Source organism: Sus scrofa, chromosome X, assembly GCF_054392235.1.
Source record: "Sus scrofa isolate SSC_HxYL_T2T_F1_AM1 chromosome X, Sscrofa_HxYL_maternal_Yorkshire_Landrace_v2.0, whole genome shotgun sequence".
Lineage (NCBI taxonomy): Eukaryota > Metazoa > Chordata > Mammalia > Artiodactyla > Suidae > Sus > Sus scrofa.
This window is the reverse complement of record NC_139401.1, coordinates 116,596,509-116,619,373: the sequence shown is the minus strand read 5'-3', so window position 1 is coordinate 116,619,373 and position 22,865 is coordinate 116,596,509. Positions and strand designations below refer to the sequence as shown.

The following is a 22,865-nucleotide window of genomic DNA, read 5'->3' as shown; positions in this document are numbered from 1 at the left end:
ATAAATAAATAAATAAAACCTGGGCTCTGTCAGTGACATCCCTGAAAGGCAAACTTTAATCACGTGGTCTGTGTTGCTGTGCGCGCTCTCTCTCTCACCAAAAAAAAACTAAGTACTGTGACTTAGTTAAGGTCACAGGGACAGCTACTGGTAGAGCTGAGACCAAAATCCAGATGTCCTCACTCCCAGTCCAGAGGGGTCTCTGGCATAACCCATTGCCTCTCAGTCAAGCAGGAATAGACAGAAAATGGGGGTTAAACAATTCCAAGTGTCACTTGATGAAATGAGCCTTTCCTTTATTTAACGTTCAGTGAATATATGTAGAAAACTCGATCGTGCACTAGGATTGACTTTAGGAGAAATTGCATTGCAGACCCCATTCTCTTGTGAGTTGAGAAACAACAGTGATTCTAGGATTTTTTTTTTTGGCCGTTTTGGATGAATTTTACCAACGATCTCTCCATTTGAGGCATTTTCTCAATGTTAGCCAGACTATATATGGTCAGGCTGCTATGGGGGTGGTTATTGGGTTTGTGTTTTAAACTTAAATCTCTTAGGTCTCCCTCCAGACCCCTGCACTTAGGTTGAACTGACGGTGAGGTTTCTTCAGCACAGAAAGTCAGGAAGTTGCCTCCCCGGGTTCCCACAGTCAAATTGCCTGTCCCTTTGTGAGGGCCGTGGCCCCAGGCTCTTTCTGACGCTCTCCCTGGCAGGTCCCAGAGGCAGGAGTATACAAATGCTATATTGGTAACTGTGAAATTATAGGAAAAGGTGAAGCCTACATATCAAGTGCTATAGAATTCCGTTTATTTAGGGCCTTCCTGGAGGAGGAGGGTTGGCTGGGTCTAGAGGGGAGGCAGTTCCTTCCCACTTGATTGTGTTGTGGCCTGAATAATACTTAGTGTGGCCGGCGGCGTTGTGTGAGAAGCTAAGGTAGCTGCTATTGTGAAGGTGTGGTGGGGGAGCCACTTCTTTTCCCCAGCTGGGAAACTTCATACCTCATCCTGAATTTCCTGACTCGGGAGGCAGGAAGGTGCTGGACCTCACCGAGACTACGGAGACTACCGTGATCACTGCCCTTTTCTGCCCTTTGCAGACCTCTTTTAGCTTTTGTTTTAATGCTCTTGATCTCTAATGGCCTCAGTGTGGCTTCCTCTTCTGGGAAAAACTTGGGCGGGGTTTCTAGGAGAGAGTCAGGGGAGTTCCTGTTGTGGCTCAGTGGGTTAAGAACCTGACGTCGTGTCCAGGAGGATGTGGGTTCCATCCCTGGCCTCGCCCAGTGGGTTAAGGATCTGGCATTGCCATGAGCTGCGGTGTAGGTCACAGATGTAGCTTGGATCCCACGTTGCTGTGGCTGTGGTGTAGGTTGACAGCTGTAGCTCCAATTAACCCCTAGCCCGGGAACTTCCATATGTCGCAGGTGCAGCCCGAAAAAGACAAAAAAAAAAAAAAAAAAAAGAGAGAGAGAGAGAGAGAGAGAGTCAGAAGCAGTGGCTGGGGCCTGTGTCAGACCACGTTGCTCTAGGGTTTGGATGGTGGCAGGCGAGCGAATTTGTGGAGGCGAGAGCCTTTGTTGTGGGGGTGTGGGGGAGCTGATCAGGACCTACCTGGGGAGGTCCAAGGTATTGTCGTGAGAAACAGAGGCAGCGAGTGAGAGGGGAGATGGTTTAGCTGGAATGTGCTGATACCCCCAGCTGCTTCCCCTGATGGGCTGAACTACTGAGGAGCTGGCTAGACTCTCTCTTATTGTGTCTGGCCTTTATCCCCTTCCTTCTCGCAGCCCAGGATGTCCAAGGGAGGTGCCTAAAATAAGCCTGCTATCCAGGGCTGACCATCGTGCTGTGGGCTCGCCAGAGCCAGGGCTGCCCCAGGCATCTCAGGGGGACTTTCTCCCCATGACCAGCCTCTCTGGACACCAGAGCTGGCACCCTATACCCTTGAATCCCAGCACCCTCTGGGAGCTTCGATAGAGCTTGTCTCTGGGCTACAGCAGTTAGTCTGCAGACAAGCACATGTCAACTCGGCCTTTGTGCCTGTTCTTGAGCTCGACACCTTGGAGGTTACAGAAAAGGTCAAAGAACCCCACCATTTATTGTTACTATGTGCTGAGAACTTTATACACTATCTCGTTAATTTTTCTGACAACCCCAAGAGGTAGGTATTATTAGCTCATTCTTCTTTTCTTGGTGTTAATTTTTAATTAATTAATTTTGCATTTTAGGGCTGCACCTGTAGCATATGGAGGTTCCCAGGCTAGGGGTTGCATCGGAGCTCCAGCTACCAGCCTACGCCACAGCCATAACAACATGGAATCTAAGCCACGTCTGCAGCTTATACCACAGCTCACGGCAACGCCAGATCCTTAACCCACTGAGCGAGGCCAGGGATCGAACCCGCAACCTCATGGTTCCTAGTCGGATTCATTTCTGCTGTGCCACAACGGGAACTCCTTAAATTATTTTAAAATCGAGATATAATTAATATACATCATTGTGTACATTTAAGGTATGCGATGTATTGACTTGATATATTTATGTATTGCCATATAAACCATTATTCTTATTTTATAGAAAAGAAGTGTACAGGAATATAATTACCTGAAATTACGTAACTAGTGATTGGTGGAACCAGGATCGGAAGACACTGTAGCTTAACTCCAAAGCCTTTGCTCTGGGTCACTACACTACCTAGGGGTCCAAGGTGAGATGGGCCTTGAAAGGAGTGAAATGGAGGTAGCAGGACAGTGACACGTTATCACTCATTGAGCATGGATTTTGTGCTCGACAGTACGCTTTTACATACATACGCTAGTTCATTCAATCTGTGTAACAATCCCGTGAGGCTCCACTGTACTGATGTGGACAGTGAGGCTCAAGGAGGTTAAGTGGCTTGTCCAAGGTGACCCAGCTAGTGGGTGACAGAGCCAAGACTTGAATTCATGTTGGCCAGAGCTACTAACCGCTAGGCCTTGTCTGCCCTAAAGGAGCCTCCACTTGCTGCAGGGACCCAAGGGCACAGGAAGAAGGCCATGGTCCTCATGAGCCAGCCCACCCCCCACCCTTCCAAGGGGAGCTAGAGGCTGTGGCCCCCTGCGCCTCGGACACCCAGGCCGGGGGTCGGGGAGAGGGCTTCCCGCTGTGAAGACTCTGCCTCATGGACACCAGCCCTTGGTTTGCTGGGCTCTTGGCCCCACTTGGCATCTTCTAGATGTCCGTGGGGCTGGACAGGAGCTCCCAGCAGCCCTGCCTGCAGGAGGGGCTTTGGGCCCTGAGCTGCAGACCCGCAGAGGCACTGCCTCTCTTGCTCTCAGGATCTGGCCTATGGTCTACATTTCCTCATTGCGCTTCCTCACCAGCCCCTCCCAAAACCCGGTGATCACTGGAGCCCTTACACAACTACCTGCTTTCTACCTGTATTCAGCCCACTGGCCAAACTGAAGCTCCGTAAGTCTGAGATGTCCCCTGTTCCCCTCCCCAGAGCAGGGGAGGATTTCAAAACATCATTTTCTCAGTCATTCCTCTTATTCTTCTACTTTCCTTTTCCCAGCTTGGAGCTAATAGGTATTACTCTGGGGGTTAAAAGATGTAGGCGTCTCCTCTGATAGGCTCCCCTTGGGGTGTATGGATTTTAAGCGCTTTGAGTCTTACTTACCCCCACTCTCTCTCTTTCCAGAAGCCTGTATCAAAAGGCAGCAGGATAATGACTTTGCTGCTACCTTAAATTGGAGGCTTAGGTCTGTTTGTTTATTTAGTTAATTTCATTGTTTTCAAAAATTAAGTGTTCCTTTTCATAGATATAAAAATAATACTTTTGGAGTTCTCTTGTGGTACAGTGGGTTAGGGATCTGGCCTTGTCAGTGGCTCTGGTCGCAGCTGTGGCGTAGGTTCAATCCCTGGACCAGGAACTTCTACATGCCTTGGGCATGGCCCCCCAAAATACTTTTGTAATTCAAATAAGAACATATTAAATGAACATTTCTCTCCCTCACTCCCCCAATCCCACACACCCCCTCACACAAGATCACCACTGGTAACCATTTGGTGCAGATCTTTTTGGTCTTTAATTTTTAAAAAAATTTTTTTTGTCTTTTGTCTCTTTTTAGGGCCGCACCCGCGGCATATGGCGGTTCCCAGGCTAGGGGTCCAATCGGAGCTGTAGCTGCCGGCCTACGCCAGAGCCTCAGCAGCATCAGATCCAAGCCATGTCTTTGCCCTACACCACAGCTCACAGCAACGCTGGATCTTTAACCCACTGAGTGAGGCCAGGGATGGAACCTGAGTCCTCATGGATGCTAGTCAGATTCATTTCCGCTGAGCCACAACGGGAACTCTTGGTCTTTAATTGAAATTGTGTATGTTTTCCTTTTCTGAAATAAGAATGGAATCACCCTATAGATAAAGTTTATTACTCTCTTTTCTCCCATGACAGAGCATGGACTTCTTTTATAGTAAGAATGTTTGTACATTATTTGTATAATTTTAAATTTTCAAGTTAAACAATAAAGAGTCATAAAGATTTTCCCCGTGTCATTAAATATTTCTCTGCAACATCTTGTTTAATGATATAGTGTGAATAAACCATAATGTATCTAATTCCCCATTTGCATTGTTTCCAATTTCTTACACAAAGCTGTCCTGAATATCTTTGTCCATATATCTATGTAGCTTTTTTTTTTTCTTTTTACAGCCGCACTGTGGCATATGGAAGTTCCCAGGCTAGGGGTTGAATTGGAGCTTCAGCTGCCGGCCACAGCCATAGCAACGCCGGATCTGAGCCGCATCCGCAGCTCGCAGCAATGCTGGATCCTTAACCCACTGAGCCAGAGGCCAGGGATTCGAACCTGCATGCTCACGGACACCATGTTGGATCTTTAACCTGCTGAGCCACAGTGGGAACTATGTGTGTGGCTGGCATCCTAGGAAAGGAATGGCCGGGTCAGAGGGTGTCAGAGGCACATCACAGAGGGATGGATTGCTCTCTGGGGCGGCTGGCTGAAAGCTTTCGGGCTTCCCACTCAACATCTTCAATCTGTCTGAACCTGTTTCCCCTGTGAATAGGGAAGATGACAGGACCTACCTGGCGAGGGGTGGGGGAGCAGGAGGATCATAGGGGAGATACAGGCGAAGCCCATGGGGCCCAGCACATTTCCGTGCTTAGGATTCAACAGCAAGTATTCAGTACCGTTAGGGCGGTGAAGCCATTTGGGCTCCTCCTGGTTTCTTTGGTGAGGATAATGCTGCAGTTTCCTGACGCCCGCAGCCCCTAAGGAAAGTGGGGTGAGGGCAGCTGAGAATAAAGCCTAGAAGTAGAGTGGCCTTGTCTTTACCCTGCCAGCAGCTTGCACTCCAGTTTGCCTTCCCTAATGTGGTTAATACGGGAGAAACAAAGGAAGCCAGGGGCCCTCGTCTCCACCCACCGCCCAGAAGATGATGTGGCTTCAGTGGGTACACAGTGGGGCCCGGGGTGAGGTGGCCTCAGAGGGAAGGCCTTGCTCACTGCATATCTCCCCCTCTTGGACTCTGGACAGCCCTTTCCTCCCTGGGGCGGTAGGCAAGGCACTCGTTAAGTGAATAGTTCTGGGAAGTGGGAAATAGCTACTCCCCAGTCAGACCCCAGCTTAAGCCCCGGAAGCCTAAGCTCTGAGGAGGGCTGGTTATTGGTCAGCAGTGTCAAGGGCACTAGAGCATCTTCAGTCAAGGGCTGGATGGCTCTGAAAGGGCAGTGGAGGTCGTTTTGCCAAGCTGGTCTTCCATCCCCCGCCCCACAGGAACAACAAGCAGACAACAGTCATTTAGTTCTACCCTTTATTGCTACTAACCCGTCTCCCCACACCCCGTTGTATTTACACCCCAAACATTCCCCCAGGATACCTTCTACCAGAATTCCTGGTAGTAGGTCCAGAAGTGTGTCCACACTAGGCAGCCAATCCAAGAGGTGGGCACAAGGGTTACTCTCGGAATTGAGGGTACAGATTTGGTACTGGGGTCAAGGGAGGCCCCTACCAACGCTCTCCCTCCCCTTCTGAAGTTCAAGATACATCAAAACCTGTTGCAGAGCAAAGGCGGAGTAGTAGACTCCCCAACGTCAAGCTTTGTGCTGTCCCGGCCTGGACCTGCATTCAGCTTCCGAGGGGCCAATCTATCCTTGGAAGCCAGATCTGGCCATCTGCCACCAGCCTTGGGGGAAACGTCATTGATGAGCTGGGAGTGGAAGGTGGGGGTGCATTGTCTGAGGTATGGGCATTGTTTTAAGCTTGGGGGAGTTGCAGCTTGGCCTGAGTCACTCGCAGAAGTATGCAGAGGATAAGCAGGAGGAGCCGAGGCCTCTCCAGCCCCCTCAGTGAAACCCACTGGTGTCCTGGGCTGCAGGTAACAGGACAGCAGACATTTAATGTCACAGAATGTCAGAGTTGGCAAGGCCCTCAGCAACCAGCCATTCTTATCCTGACTATTCATTCTTATCCTGACCAGTCCTTGACCCAGATTGAGGAAGGCACTCTGTGTTCAAGTGACAGTGATTTAGTGGCTAAACCTATATAAAAAAAAAAGTTAAGGTGAAGGTAAGTAGAAAAGGTACATGTGGCTTTCTTCAAACCTTATTGAGGAAGATCTGGATTCTCCCCGTGTTCAGAGAAGAGTCCTTTTCAGTGGCCAGACTTTGCTCGGGTGTTGACCTGAACCACTGACTTTGGCCCCCTTTTCAGAAGCAGTGAGAAGGGAAGGTGGTGTGCAGGTGAGGAGGGTTTGGAGGCCTTGGTGGTGAGGGACAGGGGCCCGGTGGCCCTTTGGTGCCCCTCCTTGCTGCAGATGCAACTGGAAGGGCTGTGCTGTCAGTAGCTGGCGGATGGAGGTGGTCGGGCAGACGATGTGCCTTGGTGGCTCAGCATGTACTCCAGCCACACCTTATAGGGCCCGGCCGGCCTCTATGGCCCAGGGGACCCCTGGGGGAAATGAGCCGGCTCAGTGACAGTCCTCTGGCCTGGGGACACTGGGAGGCCGGGCCCATCCGCGCAGGATGCCTGCCTGGCCTCGGCCTGAGCCACTGCGGCCTCAAGGCGACCCGGCCAGGGAGAGGCTGTGCAGCTGCTCTTCGGCGCTCGCCAGCTCCGCCTCGTCGCGCCCACTCTCGGAGCCCTCGAAGCAGCCGGAGTCGCGAGGGATGTCCACCTTGGGCTCCGACACCGTGTGTGCCACTGGCTCCTGGCTGCTCTCGGCACCCTCTTCCGCTTCCTCACTGCCAGCTGCCAGGGAGGGAGAGGAATGCAGAGGGCTTGGGCCTTCGCTGGGAAGAAGCTTTCAGAAGACCTGAGGACCCCGTGTGGGTGAAGGGACCCTGGGAAGGCCACTGGAGGCCGTGTCTCCCTCTGGGCACCCACCACCACCCCTGCCCCTTCTCATCCCTTCTGGCTTAGATGCAGGCAGGTTTGCTGGCCAGCTCCTCGACCCAGGAGCTCAAACTTCAGCACTGAGCTAGCAGCCAGGAAATCTGCTCTTGCATCCTGGCTCTGTTATTACCCACTGTTGAGAGCGCAAGCCTATGCTTTATATCCTCTGGTCCTAAATCTACCCTTTGAACCCAGAAGGACTGGAGCCCCATCATTCCTAAAACCCCTTCTCCAAGCCCACTAGCTCTGCCCAAGAGACTGGAATTCAGGTCTGGAAAGCGCCTGCCCACCGCAGAAGGCCACCGGGGCAGAGCGTGCTCAGGGGCCGGGACCAGGGCAGGCCTCCCTGCTCCCCAGCCCACTCCCACTCACTGTCGTAGTCCAGCAGCAGCTCAGCGGCCGTAAGCAGCTTGGCCCGATGCTGCGGGTCCATGATGTTCAGCTCATTGAGGTGTGTTTCCCGCAGCTCTTTGAAGTCCTCCAGCGTCTGGTAGCCATTGAGCAGCAGGGTGGACGTGTGCTCCTGTGGGCAGGGACAGGCCACCAGCGTGGCCACTTACAAGCCACCCCCACCTAGAACCCCCTCTTCTCGCCACGGAGCTGACTTGCCCTGGCCCCCATCCCTTGGCTCCTAGACACCAGCGCAGGTCCCGCCTCCAACCTCGAGGCCAATGCGCTCCAGCAGCTCGTGCAGAGTCTTGGGCTTGGGCCTCTTGCCCTTGCTCTGTCGGCGGCTGGGGCGGGCAGGACCCGCGGCCTCCTCGGGCAGCACATCCACGTAGATGAACTTGAAAGAGCCCAGCCTGCCATTGAGCAGGCCCAGCCACGTCCCCACGGGCGGCTTTTCAACGATCTGGATCACGTCCCCTTTCTGTGGGGGGAGAGAGCAGAACGGAGCAGGGGTGAGGAGGTAGCCCCTTGGCCTCTGCTGGCCCTGTCCTGCCTTGGCTCAGCAGGGGGCCTGGGTGCCCACCTTACCTGCAGTTTCAGTGAGTCGTGGTCATAGGGGCTGGGAGTGAAGTCGGTGTGAACTCGTGCCCGGCCACAGAAGGGCCCTGTGTACTGGGGGGCAGGCGGGTCCTCCCCGAAGCTGCCGGAGCCCGGGCTGGGGCTGCAAAGCTCACTGCCTGCGGGAAAGAGTGCGGGGAGAAAGGTCACCTATGTCCCAGGACAGCTGGGGCAATGCCCAGCAGGTGCCTTGGGGGGAGGGGGGCTCTGGCTAGAAAACCCCAAGGATACGTGTTGGGGAAGAAAGCTGGGCTTCGGTTCGTCTCCCACTGCAACCCCTCAGCCACCCTCAGGAGCACAGCTTCCCCTCTGGGCTCCTGAAAGGAAAATAGTTGACCGTAAGAGACATGGCTGAAACTGGGCAAATTGGGAGGGTCTCCAGAGACCAACTGGGCCAACACCCCAATGAACAGCAGATGAGGAAAACTGAGGCCAGACAAGCCTCTCAGCTTATTATTCACAGCACTGGGTCTATGAGACTCCAGGCTCCTGACTCCCACTCCAGTGCTCCTGGAAGCCACCTTTCACCCGGGAAGCCACACTTTGCATCACTATTTTACTTTCTCTACTTAGTAAAGACTCAGCGTCTAGTTAGTATCACATGGAAACTTAAGATTCTTTCTGTCTGGGCAGGGCAGGGTGACAGCAGGCCTAAGTGGCTTTCAGTCGCGGCAGGGAGATGTCTTTGGAGCCAGGGAAACATCAGAGAACTTGGAACTAGCCTGATGGGAGAGAAAGGCAGTGCCTCTGCGGGGCTGCAGCTCAGGGCCCAAAGCCCCTCCTGCAGGCAGGGCTGCTGGGAGCTCCTGTCCAGCCCCACGGACATCTAGAAGATGCCAAGTGGGGCCGCGAGCCCAGCAAACCAAGGGCTGGTGTCCATGAGGCAGAGTCTTCACAGCGGGAAGCCCTCTCCCCAACCCCCGGCCTGGATGTCTGAGGCGCAGGGGGCCACAGCCTCTAGCTCCCCTTGGAAGGGTGGGGGGTGGGCTGGCTCGTGAGGACCATGGCCTTCTTCCTGTGCCCTTGGGTCCCTGCAGCAAGTGGAGGCTCCTCTGGCACAGACCTAAGTTCAAGACTGAGTCACCTTGGGCCAGTCACTTAACCTCCTCGAGCCTCCATTTTCACATCAATCAAATGGGAATAATAATAGTATCAGCCCCATGAGACTGTGGTGGGGACTTATCGTGAAGAGGGCTGGGAAAGGGCCCAGTGGGCAAACGGTAAAGGTCCTTTTCTCCAGACTCAGCAGGTGTTTCCCCCGCCACCTCCCCTACTCACCCGTGGATGCCTGGCGGCTGAGTGCTGGGAGCTCCCGCTCCTCCTGCTCGGAAAAGGCCAGCGCCATCTTCTCAGGGCCAGGGCTGTCCAGGCTGCAGTCTGGAGACGTCGGGGAGGCCGAGCCCTCCTCCAGAGTGTCTCCCTGTGTGCAAGAGGAGGCAGGAAGCCCTGAGCAGCCTCACAGCTGGGGTGCACACGGGGCAGCCCCGCGTGCAGAGGAAATGGGCCTGACTCAAGCTCTGCCAGCTCGTGGGCTGCATGGCACCCTCCGGGCCCTGGTTTCCTCTTCTGTAAAGTGGAACTGACCATCCTTGCTCTACCTTCGTCAGGGAATGAGGCTCGACTGGGGCGCCCTGTGAACGTGCTTCATCGGCTTGCAATGCCAATGTACACTCAGAAAAGGCCTCGGTGCCATTTTGGACTCAGAGCCATTACCCAGGCCGCGTCAGGCAGATCGTGGCCCTGGAGTCATTATTTGGACTGTATTCCTATGTGCCAGGCAAAGGATTTCGTTTAATCCTCACTCGAGGATATGCGCTCGACTTTCCCAAGTTTACAGATGAGAACTAGGGCCAGGCGGGAGCCCACAGCCAAGTCAGCCTCGCTTTTCTCTCACTACACCTCCGTGCTGTGGGAACTCTTTCACAACTAGCTCATTGGGAATAAAAGCCCCGATTTGTAGTAGTTGCCAATGCCTGTGTAATAAATACTCTGCCCCTGCCCCCACCATGGTCAATGGTGAACTACCTCTGTGAGGTCACTGAAAGAGCAGCATCACAGACTGTAGATGCCAGTAACCTCAAGGGCACTGAGAACTGGGAAAGGTAGTACAACAATTAGGAAATGAAGGAGTTTTCGTCATGGCGCAGTGGTTAACGAATCCGACTAGGAACCATGAGGTTGCAGGTTCGATCCCGGCCCTTGCTCAGTGGGTTAAGGATCTGCCGTTGCCGTGAGCTGTGGTGTGGGTCGAAGATGCTGCGTTGCTGTGGCTGTGGCTGTGTCGTAGGCCGGCGGCTGTACCTCCGATTCGACCCCTAGCCTGGGAACCTCCATATGCAGCAGTCAAGGCCCTAGAAAAGGCAAAAAGACCAAAAAAAAAAAAAAAAAAGGAAATGAAGAGGTTTTTGTTTGTTGCTTTTTATGTCTGCACCTGTGGCATATGGATGTTCCCAGGCTAGGGGTCGAATGAGAACTGCAGCTGCCAGCCTACACCACAGCCACGCCCGATCCAAGCCACATCTGTGACCTATACCACAGCTCATGGCAACACCGGATCCTTAACCCAATGGGCAAGGCCAGGGATCGAACCCGCAACGTCATGGATACTATAGTCGGATTCATTTCCACTGCACCATGACAGGAACTCCCAGAAATGAAGACTTTTGAAGGCTGACTTTATAGTCTTTTTATTTTGAATACAATTGATTTAATTCTAAATTTGAATAAGTTCGCTTTTTTCCTTTGGCTGCGCCTGCAGCACATGCAAGTCCCCAGGCCAGGGATTAAACCCACGCCACAGTAGTGATCCGAGCCACGGCGGTGACAACGCTGGATCCTGTAACCGCTGGGCCATGAGGGAACTCCAGGAAACATTATTCTCAATAATGGTTGTGAGTTCCCGTCGTGGCGCAGTGGTTAACGAATCCGACTAGGAACCATGAGGTTGCGGGTTCGATCCCTGCCCTTGCTCAGTGGGTTAAGGACCCGGCATTGCCGTGAGCTGTGGTGTAGGTTGCAGACGCGGCTCGGATCCCGCGTTGCTGTGGATCTGGCGTAGGCCGGTGGCTACAGCTCCGATTCAACCCCTAGCCTGGGGATCTCCATATGCCGCGGGAGCGGCCCAAAGAAATAGCAAAAAGACAAAGAAAATTAAAAAAAATTAAATAATTTCCAAGAAATAGCAACAACAACAACAACAACAAAAAAATAATGGTTGTGTCTTACAGCTGGCTCACAAAATTCCTGAAACTTAGACCAAGCACGGTCCTGAGCTGGCAGGAGCCAGTCAGCAGGCGCCGCTCCAGCCCACTGCTGCCAGGGTGCCTCCTCTGCCAGCCACAAGCACACCAGACTGACTCAGTGTGTGACTTTAGCTACTTGGATGTGCCTGCCCTACAGCTGTCGTTGTGCCTTCCCTCCCTGGGCTGCAGCCGGCCTTCTGGATTTTCTTTCATAGCGCTTCTCTTTGAGTCAGGCCTTCCCAAACCTATGGACTAATTCCAAGCAAAACTCTGAGGTGGGTGAACTTGCCTTTGTCGATCTCATCTCCTCAGGCCTGCCTGCCCACAAAGCTTCTCTTACCCAGACTTTTAACCCTCCTCAGACCCCACTGCTTCCTGCTGGGTCCTCGGCTGAATGAGCTCCCTGCCGAAGGTGAAATTTCTGCTTGTGTTGGGTCAGGCTTTCAGGGATCATACCTGAGCCGTGTCTGTCACGGAGGCCATGCTCTCACCCTGCCAGGGCAGTGCCTGTCCTCCTCGTCCCCACCCACCCACCGCCCCCTCCGCCCCCTGGGTCTCCGGCCTTACCATCTCCTCCGACAGGGCCTTCACCACCATCTTGCCCATCTTCCTGTTCATGGTTCGGGAAATCACGGCCCTCCACTTCTTCCCCAGCTTTTTGCCACTCTTCCCAGCATCCTCTGGAGTAGGGACGCCTGAGTCATCTTCTGGAATCTGTGACAATAGAGGTGGAGATCCAGGAAGCCTGGTGACCATGTCTGGGTCCAGGACTTGGGGACAGGAGGAGGCCTTTGGGTCCCGGCCGGGGCTGGAAGCGCGGGAAGGAGAACTTCCCATCCTGTCCCCTCTTAGCCCCAGATGCGCCACCGAAGCCCAAGTCATGGCCTCCGCTCTGTTCATTTGTATTTAAATTGACAATTTGCAACCGAAAAGAATGCAGGTGAAGTCCTAGGGCCCAGAATTTTGGGGGCTGGCAGAGAGGGGCCTATTGTATTTAAAAAGGCTTTGCCTCAACAATCCTAAAATGCTCTTTCCTATCCTCTGTCCCTCCGCCACTCCCCCACCCAGGGCTGGCTGCCTGCCGGACCCCTCCGGCCCTCCCCACCGCACCCCACCCAGGGCTGGCTGCCAGGTCCCCCAAGGAGGCTCTGACACTCACATTATCATCCAGATTAAATTCCTTCTCGCTCACCACAGGGGAGCTGGGTTTGGATTTGGCAAAATCCTTGAAGCTGCTGGAGCGCTGAAGTGAGAGCTGGAAGAAGCAGAGGTGTTGCCATCAGTGGTGCTAAAAAAAATGGCGGCCGAGCAAGGAGCCAAGAGCTGTTCCTGCTCCCAACACCTCGGCCTGAAAGCCCAGGGCGGAGGAGGGCAAGCTGCAAGACCTCCTTCTAGCTACCTGGCTTCATCCTGTTCTTTAGCTGCGAGCAGCCCCTGATGCTGGCCCCAGAGCTAGCTCCTCACCTCAGGAGACTCAACCCCAGGCAGGCCTTAGACTAAGCCCACATTTCCACCAGTACCTGAAGTTTGGGCCTTGAAACCCTGTAGCGAAAGACAAAGAGAGTTTGAGCAAACACCTCTCTCCTATTAGAGATAAACTTCAGGCTACGCCAACCGTGTCTCCTCTATACAACAGAGCAAGCCCTCCCACAGCCTGGCCTCCAGGTTCTGAGTCTTCCCCAAGCATGATTTCCTGGGACAGTAATGGTGACGAACACGTCGAACACGTCGGGGGCCTCCAGCCTGATGCCTCAGTGTCCTAAGAAAAGGAAGGCAATCCTCCCCTCCCCGCCCACCCCCCTTGGCCCAGTAAGACCTGGCATTAGGCTTTCTGGAAAGCCACAGTAGAGGGTTCTTCAGAAAAGGTGCCCACAGATGTGGGACACAAATGATGGGGGCTAGTCTAGTAAAAGAAAACTGCCATTTTCTCTTTATCTCTGCTTTTAATCTTGGCCACTACCGAGATGAGCTGGCTACTGTCAGATGGGTACCAGTCTTCAGACTTTTAGGCCTCACCTATTGTTGGTGCTGTGAATGAAAGATGCTGCTGCCATATCAGCAAACAAAGGATGCTGCGGCCAGGCCATCATCAAGCCATCAGCCACTACCGGCCCCCTTTGGTGAGCCCAGAGGGAACTCAGGATGGAGGCAGAGAGCCACTGCAGCCAACCCCAATGGTGCACCCCGAGGGGACCTGGGAAGGGAAAGAATACTGGCCCCAGATAGCTCAGGTACCATTGAAGGAATGATTTCAAAGACCCCAGACTCTTGCATCTTCCCTTACACTTTTCTAAGTGCAGCTCAATTCATTTACTTGAGATGTCTGGTTTCTTTCATTAACAGTAATCCAGGAGTTCCCGTCATGGAGCTGCAGAAACGAATCCGACTAGGAACCATGAGGATATGATTTCAATACCTGGCCTCGCTCAGTGGGTTAAGAATTCAGCGTTTCCCTGAGCTGTGGTGTAGGTCGCAGACGCGGCTCGGATCTGGCGTTGCTGTGGCTCTGGTGTAGGCCGGCAGCTACAGCTCCGATTTGACCCCTAACCTGGGAACCTCCACATGCCGTGGGTGTGGCCCTAAAAAGACCAAAGACAAAAAAAAAACAACCCACAACTGTAATCCAGGCTGCCTCCTGGGCCTAGAGATCTCAGCTGGTCCGAGAATAACACATAATTCGCAACTTTTAGGTTACGCATTTTTCTTTTTCAGTCGACATTGCCGACGAGCCTATTTTCAGGAAATGAGCTGTCTTAACTGTCCATGTATGCACGTGGCGAGATAGCAGCAGGAACCGGGGCCAGGTAAGGAGGGCAGACTTTAGACACCAGAAGTGGAGGCTGAGCCTGAATCAAGACCAACAGTCAAGAGCAGAGATACACACAGGAACCGGGGTTCACAGATGGCCAGACAGATAGAGTGGGGGTCGGCTGCAGACGCCTGCGATAAGGGCTTGAGGAACTGAAGCCCCAAACCCACACAAAGCTGAAAGTTTCACATCCTCTTTCCTACGAAGGGGGTCCAGTGACAATCCCCCAGGGCAGGAGTCGTCTCACTTGCCCCCTCGACATACACGTCCTTGGCCCCAGCTCCTGGGGACCGCAGGGGAGCCCTTTAGTTCTCTTGCTGGGTCTGGACCAAAAGCAAGGCGGCAGCAATCAGGGGCAGTGGCCACACCTTCCCAGAGGTCACAGCCAGCTAGCCGACCAGACACTGGGTCAGCGGTCAGGTCAAGCAGATACCACTACCATGAAGGCCTCCGGGAGAGGCACCTGCTGCCTCAGGGAGAAAGCCTCTTCCAGCGATGCTGGGGAGTGGGTGCAGGGAGGGGAAAGCAGGGCGAGACAACTCCTGTTCCCATGCATCTCCTCCCCTGCTTTTCCCTGCGCACTATTCTTTCCCCTATTTCTCCCTTGCTTTCCCCTCCTCTCCTCCACCTTCCATCCATTTCCTGCTCTTGTATGGCTAGGATGCAGCTGCCTGGATAACTTCCTCCTCTTATTGCCTGGAAAAGAGGGAACAGAGAGAGGGTGGGCACCAGGCTGGCCTGGGCCCAGGGAGGGCAGGCTGGGCTGCTATTTTCAGGCTGATGGGGCCTATTGTAGCCTTCCCGCCACCAACCCCGAGTCTGGTCTTGAGACCAGGAGGCTGAGAGTCGCCCCTGAAGCCCCAGGGACCAGCGAGCCTGGAAAGCCAGCAGGAGGACAGGCGTGGGGCCGGAAGTGGGCTTTGTTGGGGAAGAGTAAACTCACTGCCGAGCTGCCCCCTAATTGCAGCTCTTTCCTTTTCCTGTCATTAATCTGCTGGCAGGAGGGCTGGGACGGGCGCCTTTGGCTCCTGGGACCTCGTAGCTTGTCCCAGCTTTAGCTCAAAACGGGAGAAAACAATTGAAAATGTCCACGGGACTGGTGCTGGGTCTCCAGCCTGGCTGGCCGCTCCTCAGCCCAGATCAGGGAAAGGACCAGACACGTTCTTTGGGTGACTGAGGGTGAGGACCGGCCCGGGGTGGCCTTTGGCCCCACCCACCTCTAAACTCAGAAGCTGCCCCAAATATCCTGAATGCCTTTCTATGAGCCTGAAATGAACCCCACCTCGCACCAGGTGTGCGTGGAAACTCTTGAGCCTTTTTGGATTTTCTGCCCGGCCTCCCTCGTGGCTGAGGGCTTCCTGGAGCTCCTGGGCGGGAAGTAGTAGCACCGTTGGCCCCCATTTCGTGTCTAAGGGAAGCATTTGGGCCTCTTGGAAAGAACTCCTGTTCTGGCATCAGAGGTTGCTGAGTTCGACTCTGGCATGTGTGCCCTCCAATGACCTATTCCACCTCCCCAAACCTCAGTCTCTACTTGGCGTGGGCCAGCAAGAGTTCGCATCTGGGTTCTGCCATTGACCCGCTGTGTAAAACCGGGTGAATTCCTCAACTTCTCTGGGCTTTCTTTTCCTCATGGGTGAAATGAAGATAAGAGCACCCACCTCACTGGGTTGTCCTGAGGGTGAAAGGGGTGAGCACCCGACACAGCAGTCTCTCAGGGAGGCATTCCTCTGACCCATCTCCAGGCTCTAACCTAGCATGGTCCCCACCTGGAACATTCCTCTCTTCTCTCTGTCAACCTTAGGCTCTCCCCACCTTCAGAATCCAATGTAACTGGAAATAACTCAAATGCTCATCAACTGTGGAGTGGATCCAAAGACTTGTGGAATGGCACATGGCATCGAGCTCCATGCTGCTCACGCCAACAAAAGGAGGACATGCGCAGATACACCATTGGGCAGAAGGGACCCGCCAGCAGAGTATATGATTCGGTCCCTCTTCTAGAAAGTTCAAAAGCCGGCAAAAGGCATCCGTGCTCTTCGAAGTCAAGAGAGTGGTTGCTCTTGGGGAAAGGAGACATGTAGTGACTGGCAGGTGGGGGGAGGGCACGAGGGAAGGAAGGTTCTGGATTATTGGCAGTGCTCTGATTGATCTGGGTGCTGTCTGCATGGGGATGTTCGCTTTAGGGATATTCATTGAGTGCTACGCTTATGATGTATGCACGTCTTTGTATGGATATTATACTTCAATTAAAAGGTTGTTCAAATCCAGTTTTAAAGGTGCTGCCCCCTGCAGGAAGCCTCCCCTGATGGCTCCTCAGAGCCTCACACTGACCCCACTGGCATCTTCTTCCCCTGCTTCCTAAGCAAGCTCAGCTTGTCAGGTTGTCTCTGCTGCTACCCTCTCAGCTCCTTCAGTGTCCCAGTTACGGACTGAGCGCCCTCTGGGCTCCGGGCCCTGACCTGGGCATGCGTGGGAATCCAGTAATGAGGCGTGGAACACCTCCCTGTGCCCGGCATGCACTTTGTGCATGCCAGCTCACTTCAGCTTCATTGCAGCCCTGTCTTATATCCACTCATGCCTGCTGGGGACACTGAGCCTTGGAGAAATTAAGCATCCTAGGCAGGTACACAACTGACCAAGGGAAGAGCAGGGTTTGGAACCCATGTCTATAACTCTGGAAGCCTGTGCTCCTTGCTGTGCTCAGAGCTCACAAAGTCACCCTTTCATATAGAAGGGGACTGAGGAGTTTATGCTGTGGCACAGGGGGTTAAGAATCCGATCATAGCGGCTCAGGTTGCTGCAGAGGTGTGGGTTCGATCCCTGGCCCGGGAACTTCCATATGCAATAGGTGCTGCCATGAAAAAAGAAGAAGGGGACTGAGGGCAATGGCGACTGCAGGTGGTGTTTGGAGAAAGCTCCCAGGAGAGTAGGTGGGAGCCTGGAGGAAAAAGGGCTCTGGAGGGCTTCGTGGAGAAGGAGGCACATTCAAACTAGGCTGTGCGGGGGGCGGGGGGGGGGGATCAGGGTTTCTCTAGGTGGAGCTGGGAAGGGTTGATTTCCGTTTGTTTGTTTGTTTGTTTTTGGCTTTTTAGGGCTGCACCCACGGCATATGGACGTTCCCAGGCTAGGGGTTGAATTGGAGCTGCAGCTGCTGCCCTATGCCACAGCCACAGCCACACAGGATCTAAGCCGCATCCGCGACCTACACCACCGTTCACGGCAATGCCAGCTCCTTAACCCACTAATCAAGGCCAGGGATTGAACCTGCGTCCTCATGGATGCTAGTGAGATGCGTTAACCACTGAGCCATGACGGGAACTCCTGGGAAGTGTTCGATCGAGAGAGAGTTAGGGATATTCCAAGTGTGGTGACGGAAATGATGGGTATGCCAGTGCGTGGGGTGGGCGGAGGGGCAGAAAAGGCCACGAAGGCCCTTGCCAGCCATGGCTTTAGCCTGCGGCCAATGAGGAGTCACTGGAAATATGACGTGCATGCTAGCGGGAGGGTGTCAGGCAGAGGTGCGCTGTAGGAAGGAAGCCCAGGGAAGAAGTGTGCTGGGATTGTGGAAGAGGGGGCAGGGAGAGACTGCAGGAGGAGACAGTTGAGCGCTGGCATGGGACACTTGATTCCCCTCCATTTCCCCTGCTGGGTGGTTTGGGATGTATTGCAAAGTGGGGGCAGGAGGGTGGGTAGGATCATCCCTAGTGGAGGCAGGTCCCAGGACAAACCCCTGTCCACTTCCTACACCCTGGCATATCTAAGAGAGTGCAGAGAGATACCTTGATGGAGGCGAAAGTCTCCAAAAGGCATCCAAGGGGTGTGCCCCCAACCTGAGGGTCTCCCCAATCCTTCGTGATGCACAGTAGGTGCCACATCCTGACCCCACCATCCTGGGGGGCCTGTTCCAGACTCTGCTCTGCTGCCTGGAAAGTCACTCCTGCCACGGCCATCTGGGCTGGGTGGATTCTTTGATGCTCGCCAGACTCTTCCAGTGCTTTTGAGCTCAGCAGGGAGACAAGAGGGTTGAGCGAGAAGGGGCTAAGACTCTGCACACTGACAAATCTTGGCTTGGATCCCTGCTCTGCAGGTTACTAGCTCTGTGACCTTGGGTAAGTGGCTTGACGTCCCTGAGCCTCGGGCACAAAATAAAGGTAACAGCTGCCCCTACCTCACAGGGTTGTCGTGAAGAGCTAAGAGATGGGCGACGGCACAGCACGGCGCCTGGCCCCGATGAACACTAGGGCTGGTTTTTTCCATTTCAGGGCTGGGATGGAGGCTCACCGGGCACCCCTCGTGGGCACAGGCACACATGCGACAGAGTGTGCTCACAGTTATTGTCCCAGGCACACACCCTCCTGAGGTGGGCAGATCAGGAACTAGCCCCCTTTTCCGAGGTGAGGATTGTCCAGTGAACTGTCTGAGGTCCTACGGCTGGAGCCTGGTGGGATTCCGGCTCTGCTTTCTGCCCCTGCCCTGCACACCCTCTGCTCGGCAGGCTCGAGAGGAGAGGCGGGGCAGGAGAGGGAGGCCTCTCTGCCCTTTGTGCTTTTTCCCTTCTATCACGTCACCTTGGGGCTCTGAGGGGAAGGGACAGGCCCATGTCACAGTGCCTGCCTCCGGGCCTCCACCTTCGGGAAAGTGGGCTTTTATTTTTTTTTATTTTTTTGCCTTTTGTCTTTTCCAGGCCTGCACCCGCGGCATATGGAGATTCCCAGGCTAGGGGTCTAATCGGAGCTGCAGCCGCCGGCCTATGCCAGAGCCACAGCAACGCAGGATCCGAGCCGCGTCTGCGACCTACACCACAGCTCACGGCAACACTGGATCCTTAGCCCAGTGAGTGAGGCCAGGGATCGAACCCGCAACCTCATGGCTCCTAGTCGGATTCGTTAGCCACTGAGCCATGATGGGAACTCCAACGTTGGCTTTTCTAAAGGCACTTTCAAGGGCCGGAGTTTGGAGAATGGGTCTGGAGGCCGACCCAGACTCTGCAGGGGTGACGTGGGGCTTGCCTGGATGATGCTCCCCCAGAGGACAGGGCCCTCAGAGGGCCACAATGGCCTCGAATCTTCCAGGAGAGGCTTGCGGGAAATCCCAGAGGTCCCGCCATCAAAACACAGAGTCTGGATAATGGGAGGCAGGAAAGAAGAAGGGGCTTCGGGCTTCTGTGAGCCTCTGGGCGCCTCCACCTGAGGTGGCTCAGGGTCCCAGTGTCCGAGCGTCAGCTCTTTCTCAGACTTTTTCTTCCAGCTCAGCTCCCCTGTGGTTTGGGGCCCAGCCGTGTCTAGAGCGGTCTCTGTTTCCCACCGTCATCAGCCTGAGGGCAAGGGGAAGTGGGCCCATTCTCCAAGGAGGGGTGGCCAATGGGGGGTCTGCCGGGGCTAGCGCCGGGCAGGGCTCCGACAGGGCCCACCCAGCCTGGGTGAAGAATCACGAGTCTCTCCCCCCCCACCCCGCCACCTACACAGCGGCCTCAGAGAAGCAGCTGGGGTGGGGAGAGTACGGCCGGAAGTGGCAGCCACCCCAGGTCCTGAGATGAGCAGGATGTACACCCTGGTGCTCCGAGGCTCAGCTTCTCAGCTGGTTCCGTTCCCGCCTGGGAGCTGCTCCCCTGACAAAGGGGCTCCCCCAGAGGCACCTGGGCAGGGCTCCAGGGGGAGAAGGGCACCTTGAGAGCCTGGAGGCCCCGAACCTTGGCCTGTGGCTACACCTGGCCTCTTGGACCTGGTTCAGGCCTGCTTGGGGATGGTCCTGGGATCCTGCTGGATATGCGGGAGGTACTTGCTAATTGCCTGGGAGGATCCTACCATCAAGTCAAAGAATCAAATCCAGAAATTCTCAAATCCAACTAGTGAAAACTAGCTGTGGCAGAGCCAGTCAAGGAATCTTCTAGTCTGTGGCAGCTACTTTTCTTCCTGGCCTTTAAAATCCCCCCACAGAATTTTTTTCCTCCTCGGCCCTCACGCCTACTCCCCATCTCAGCAGCTTCATTTCTCAGGCTGCACGAATAATTTCTCTCCTCCTGGGAAAAACCTGTCTGCCCCCCCTGCATCCCATTGCAAGTCTGGAGGCCCTTTCCCCGAGTCTGGAAGTCCTGTTGGTGGGATCTCTAGGTGGGTCTCCTCTCCTGTGGGCCCCGGGAGCTACATCAGAGCTGAACCAAGTGGGCAGATCTTGGGCTCCGGCAAAGTGCAGGCGCCCTGGGAGCATCATGGCTCCGGGCTGGGTGGCCCCGGCGGTGGCGCCCTTTGAAGGCGATGGCTCCTGAGAAGCGGGCTCAGGCAGAAGCGGTGGCGGGAGAGAAACTTAATTAAGTACAGTCTTAGGATTCAGCTTGAGAACTGTATTTTATCATTCTCGAGTTCTAGTCTAGGATTCTAGCCCACCCATTTTAGGTCTCAATCTTATCACCAAAGGGTTGCATTTCTACCACTCTAGAAACTTCTAAGCGTGCATTCGGTACCTCCATTTCTCTAGAATGTTGAGTCCCTTCTATATTTCTGTGACTCTAGCAACCTGTGGGCCCTTGTCCCATTGCCCTTGGGAGACTGGGCCTCGCCTGCAGACTCAACATATGGCCTTTGGCTCTTCCCACTTCTGTGAGTCCTGGAGAAGTGGGTTGAGAGAGCAGAGGGAAGGACGCAGTGAGTTCACAAAGATGCTCCTCACCTTTTTCTTCTGAGTGGGCTCCTTCTCGCTGGCGTTGGAGGGCTTACGGCGCAACATGGTCCACCCTGGTGATAGTCCGCTTTCCTAGGTGTCGAGACGCCGAGGCCTCTTGCTCAGCCTCGCCAGCACTGTCCAGGGGGCCCGGCATGGACTGAGCCTCTGGCTGCCACTCTGATTGCTGCAGTGGCAGCTTGGGGGTGCGGGCCATGGACACCCGGCAGCAGCAGCATACAGGAAGCCCCGTCACGTGACCTGCTCTTACAGCAATCGCAGCCCCTGCCGGCCCCTGGGGAGGAAGGAAGTCCCAGCTTCAGTCTCCAGAGATTCTGATGCAGACAGCTCTTGGGTTGAACAAGCAGAGAAAAGTCCCTGCCATCTCAGGGCAATGACTGCCAGTCCTTCGGCCAACCAACCAGACCGTATGTGGCCTACTGAAGCCCTTGACCTCACTGACCAGAATCCAGAAGCCAGAAGTCGGACCATCGAGCCGCCAGTTGGGCCCACGCTCCCAGTCACCTTGTACCACCACGGTCATCACTGCCATCGCTACTTCTACCACCACCCTTATAACCAGCCCTCCCAGCTATAGCCATCACCTTACAGCCATCACCCCTGAGGTCATCTGTACTGCCATGGTCACCTCTATAGCCATCATTGCTAGAACAATCTTCATCCCTACAGCCTACACCCTCAGTCATCATTATGGCTGCTATCACTGTTAGACCCGTCATCCCCTCAGCTGTTACCCTTATAGACATTACAACCGGTCACCCCCACGACACTCTTACCCCTACAGCTATCATCCTTACAACTGTCACCGCATCCCTGTAGTCATCGCGCTGCCTTTAGCCCTACCACAGCCATCATTGCCAGGACACCCACCCCCACCGTCAACACCCCCCAGCCATCCTCCTCTACCTGCCACTGCCACTACCACCCGTTCAGCCGGCATCTCCTAGCTGTCACCCTTACAGACGCTATCACTATAGCCAGTCGTCCCCTCCAACCCTAACTCCTAGAGCCACCTCCTCTCAGGTCTCGCCCTGCAGCGGTCATCCCCACTGCCGCCGGCACACCTACAGCCACCCTCGCAGAGCAGTCACGTCTATCATCAACATCCCTTGGCCGCCACCCCTTAAATTTATCTCCAGCACAGCCATCGCGATGACGGAAAAGGCCATTGCAAGCAGCTCCACACCGCCAGCACAAGTCCCTTTCAGCAGGCATTTCTTGATGTCTCTGCACTAAGTTTTGAAGGTTCACTTTGCGGGTTATCTGTGGCAGACATTTTAATAACCTTGAGGACTTATGCTTATTACAAAAGCAATTCATATTCATCATGTACAATTTCGAAAACATGGGTAAAGACAAAGAAGAAAATTCAAAAATTCTCTGTAATTATCTTCCACAGTATTTGGGTGAATACCCTTTTCCGTTTTTGAGTATTTACCCCCCCCCCCCCCCCGCAGTATGATTTGCACAGAAAGCAGACCAGTGGTTTGGGGGATTACAAGGGGAGGGAGCGATCTGGAGGGGCACAAGAACGCTTTTGGGGGCGATGGATAGTTCACAATTTTGGTTGTGGTGATGGTTTCATGGGTGTCTACATATGCAAAACTCAAATCGTATACTTTTTAAATGTACAGTTTATTGTAGTTCAGTTGTATCTAAATGCAGCTACTTAAAATTTTTTTAATTAAAAAAAGTCACACTTCACACGCTGCCTTGGTATGTGCTTGTCAAACTAAACACAGTA

General features: G+C 54.2%; 1 protein-coding gene across 1 annotated transcript; it reads right to left on the bottom strand.

The window, feature by feature from the left end:
* Positions 1-5,790: 5,790 nt before the first annotated feature.
* SASH3 (SAM and SH3 domain containing 3) lies at positions 5,791-21,308 on the bottom strand. Its single transcript, XM_003135376.6, has 8 exons — positions 21,110-21,308; positions 12,794-12,889; positions 12,202-12,348; positions 9,671-9,812; positions 8,363-8,511; positions 8,046-8,255; positions 7,757-7,907; positions 5,791-7,240 (listed from the first exon to the last, which is right to left on the bottom strand). Exons 1-8 carry the CDS (start codon positions 21,164-21,166, stop codon positions 7,050-7,052), a joined length of 1,143 nt encoding a protein of 380 aa, XP_003135424.2. The 5' UTR covers positions 21,167-21,308; the 3' UTR covers positions 5,791-7,049.
* Positions 21,309-22,865: the final 1,557 nt, after the last annotated feature.

Coding starts and splice junctions, on each gene's coding strand:
- SASH3 (XM_003135376.6), bottom strand. CDS start 21,166: ATGTTGCGCCGTAAGCCCTCCAACGCCAGCGAGAAGGAGCCCACTCAG. Junction 9,813..12,201: donor AGGCCCTGTCGGAGGAGATG/GTAAGGCCGGAG, acceptor TCTTGCACACAG/GGAGACACTCTGGAGGAGGG. Junction 7,908..8,045: donor TGGAGCGCATTGGCCTCGAG/GTTGGAGGCGGG, acceptor CCCTGCCCACAG/GAGCACACGTCCACCCTGCT.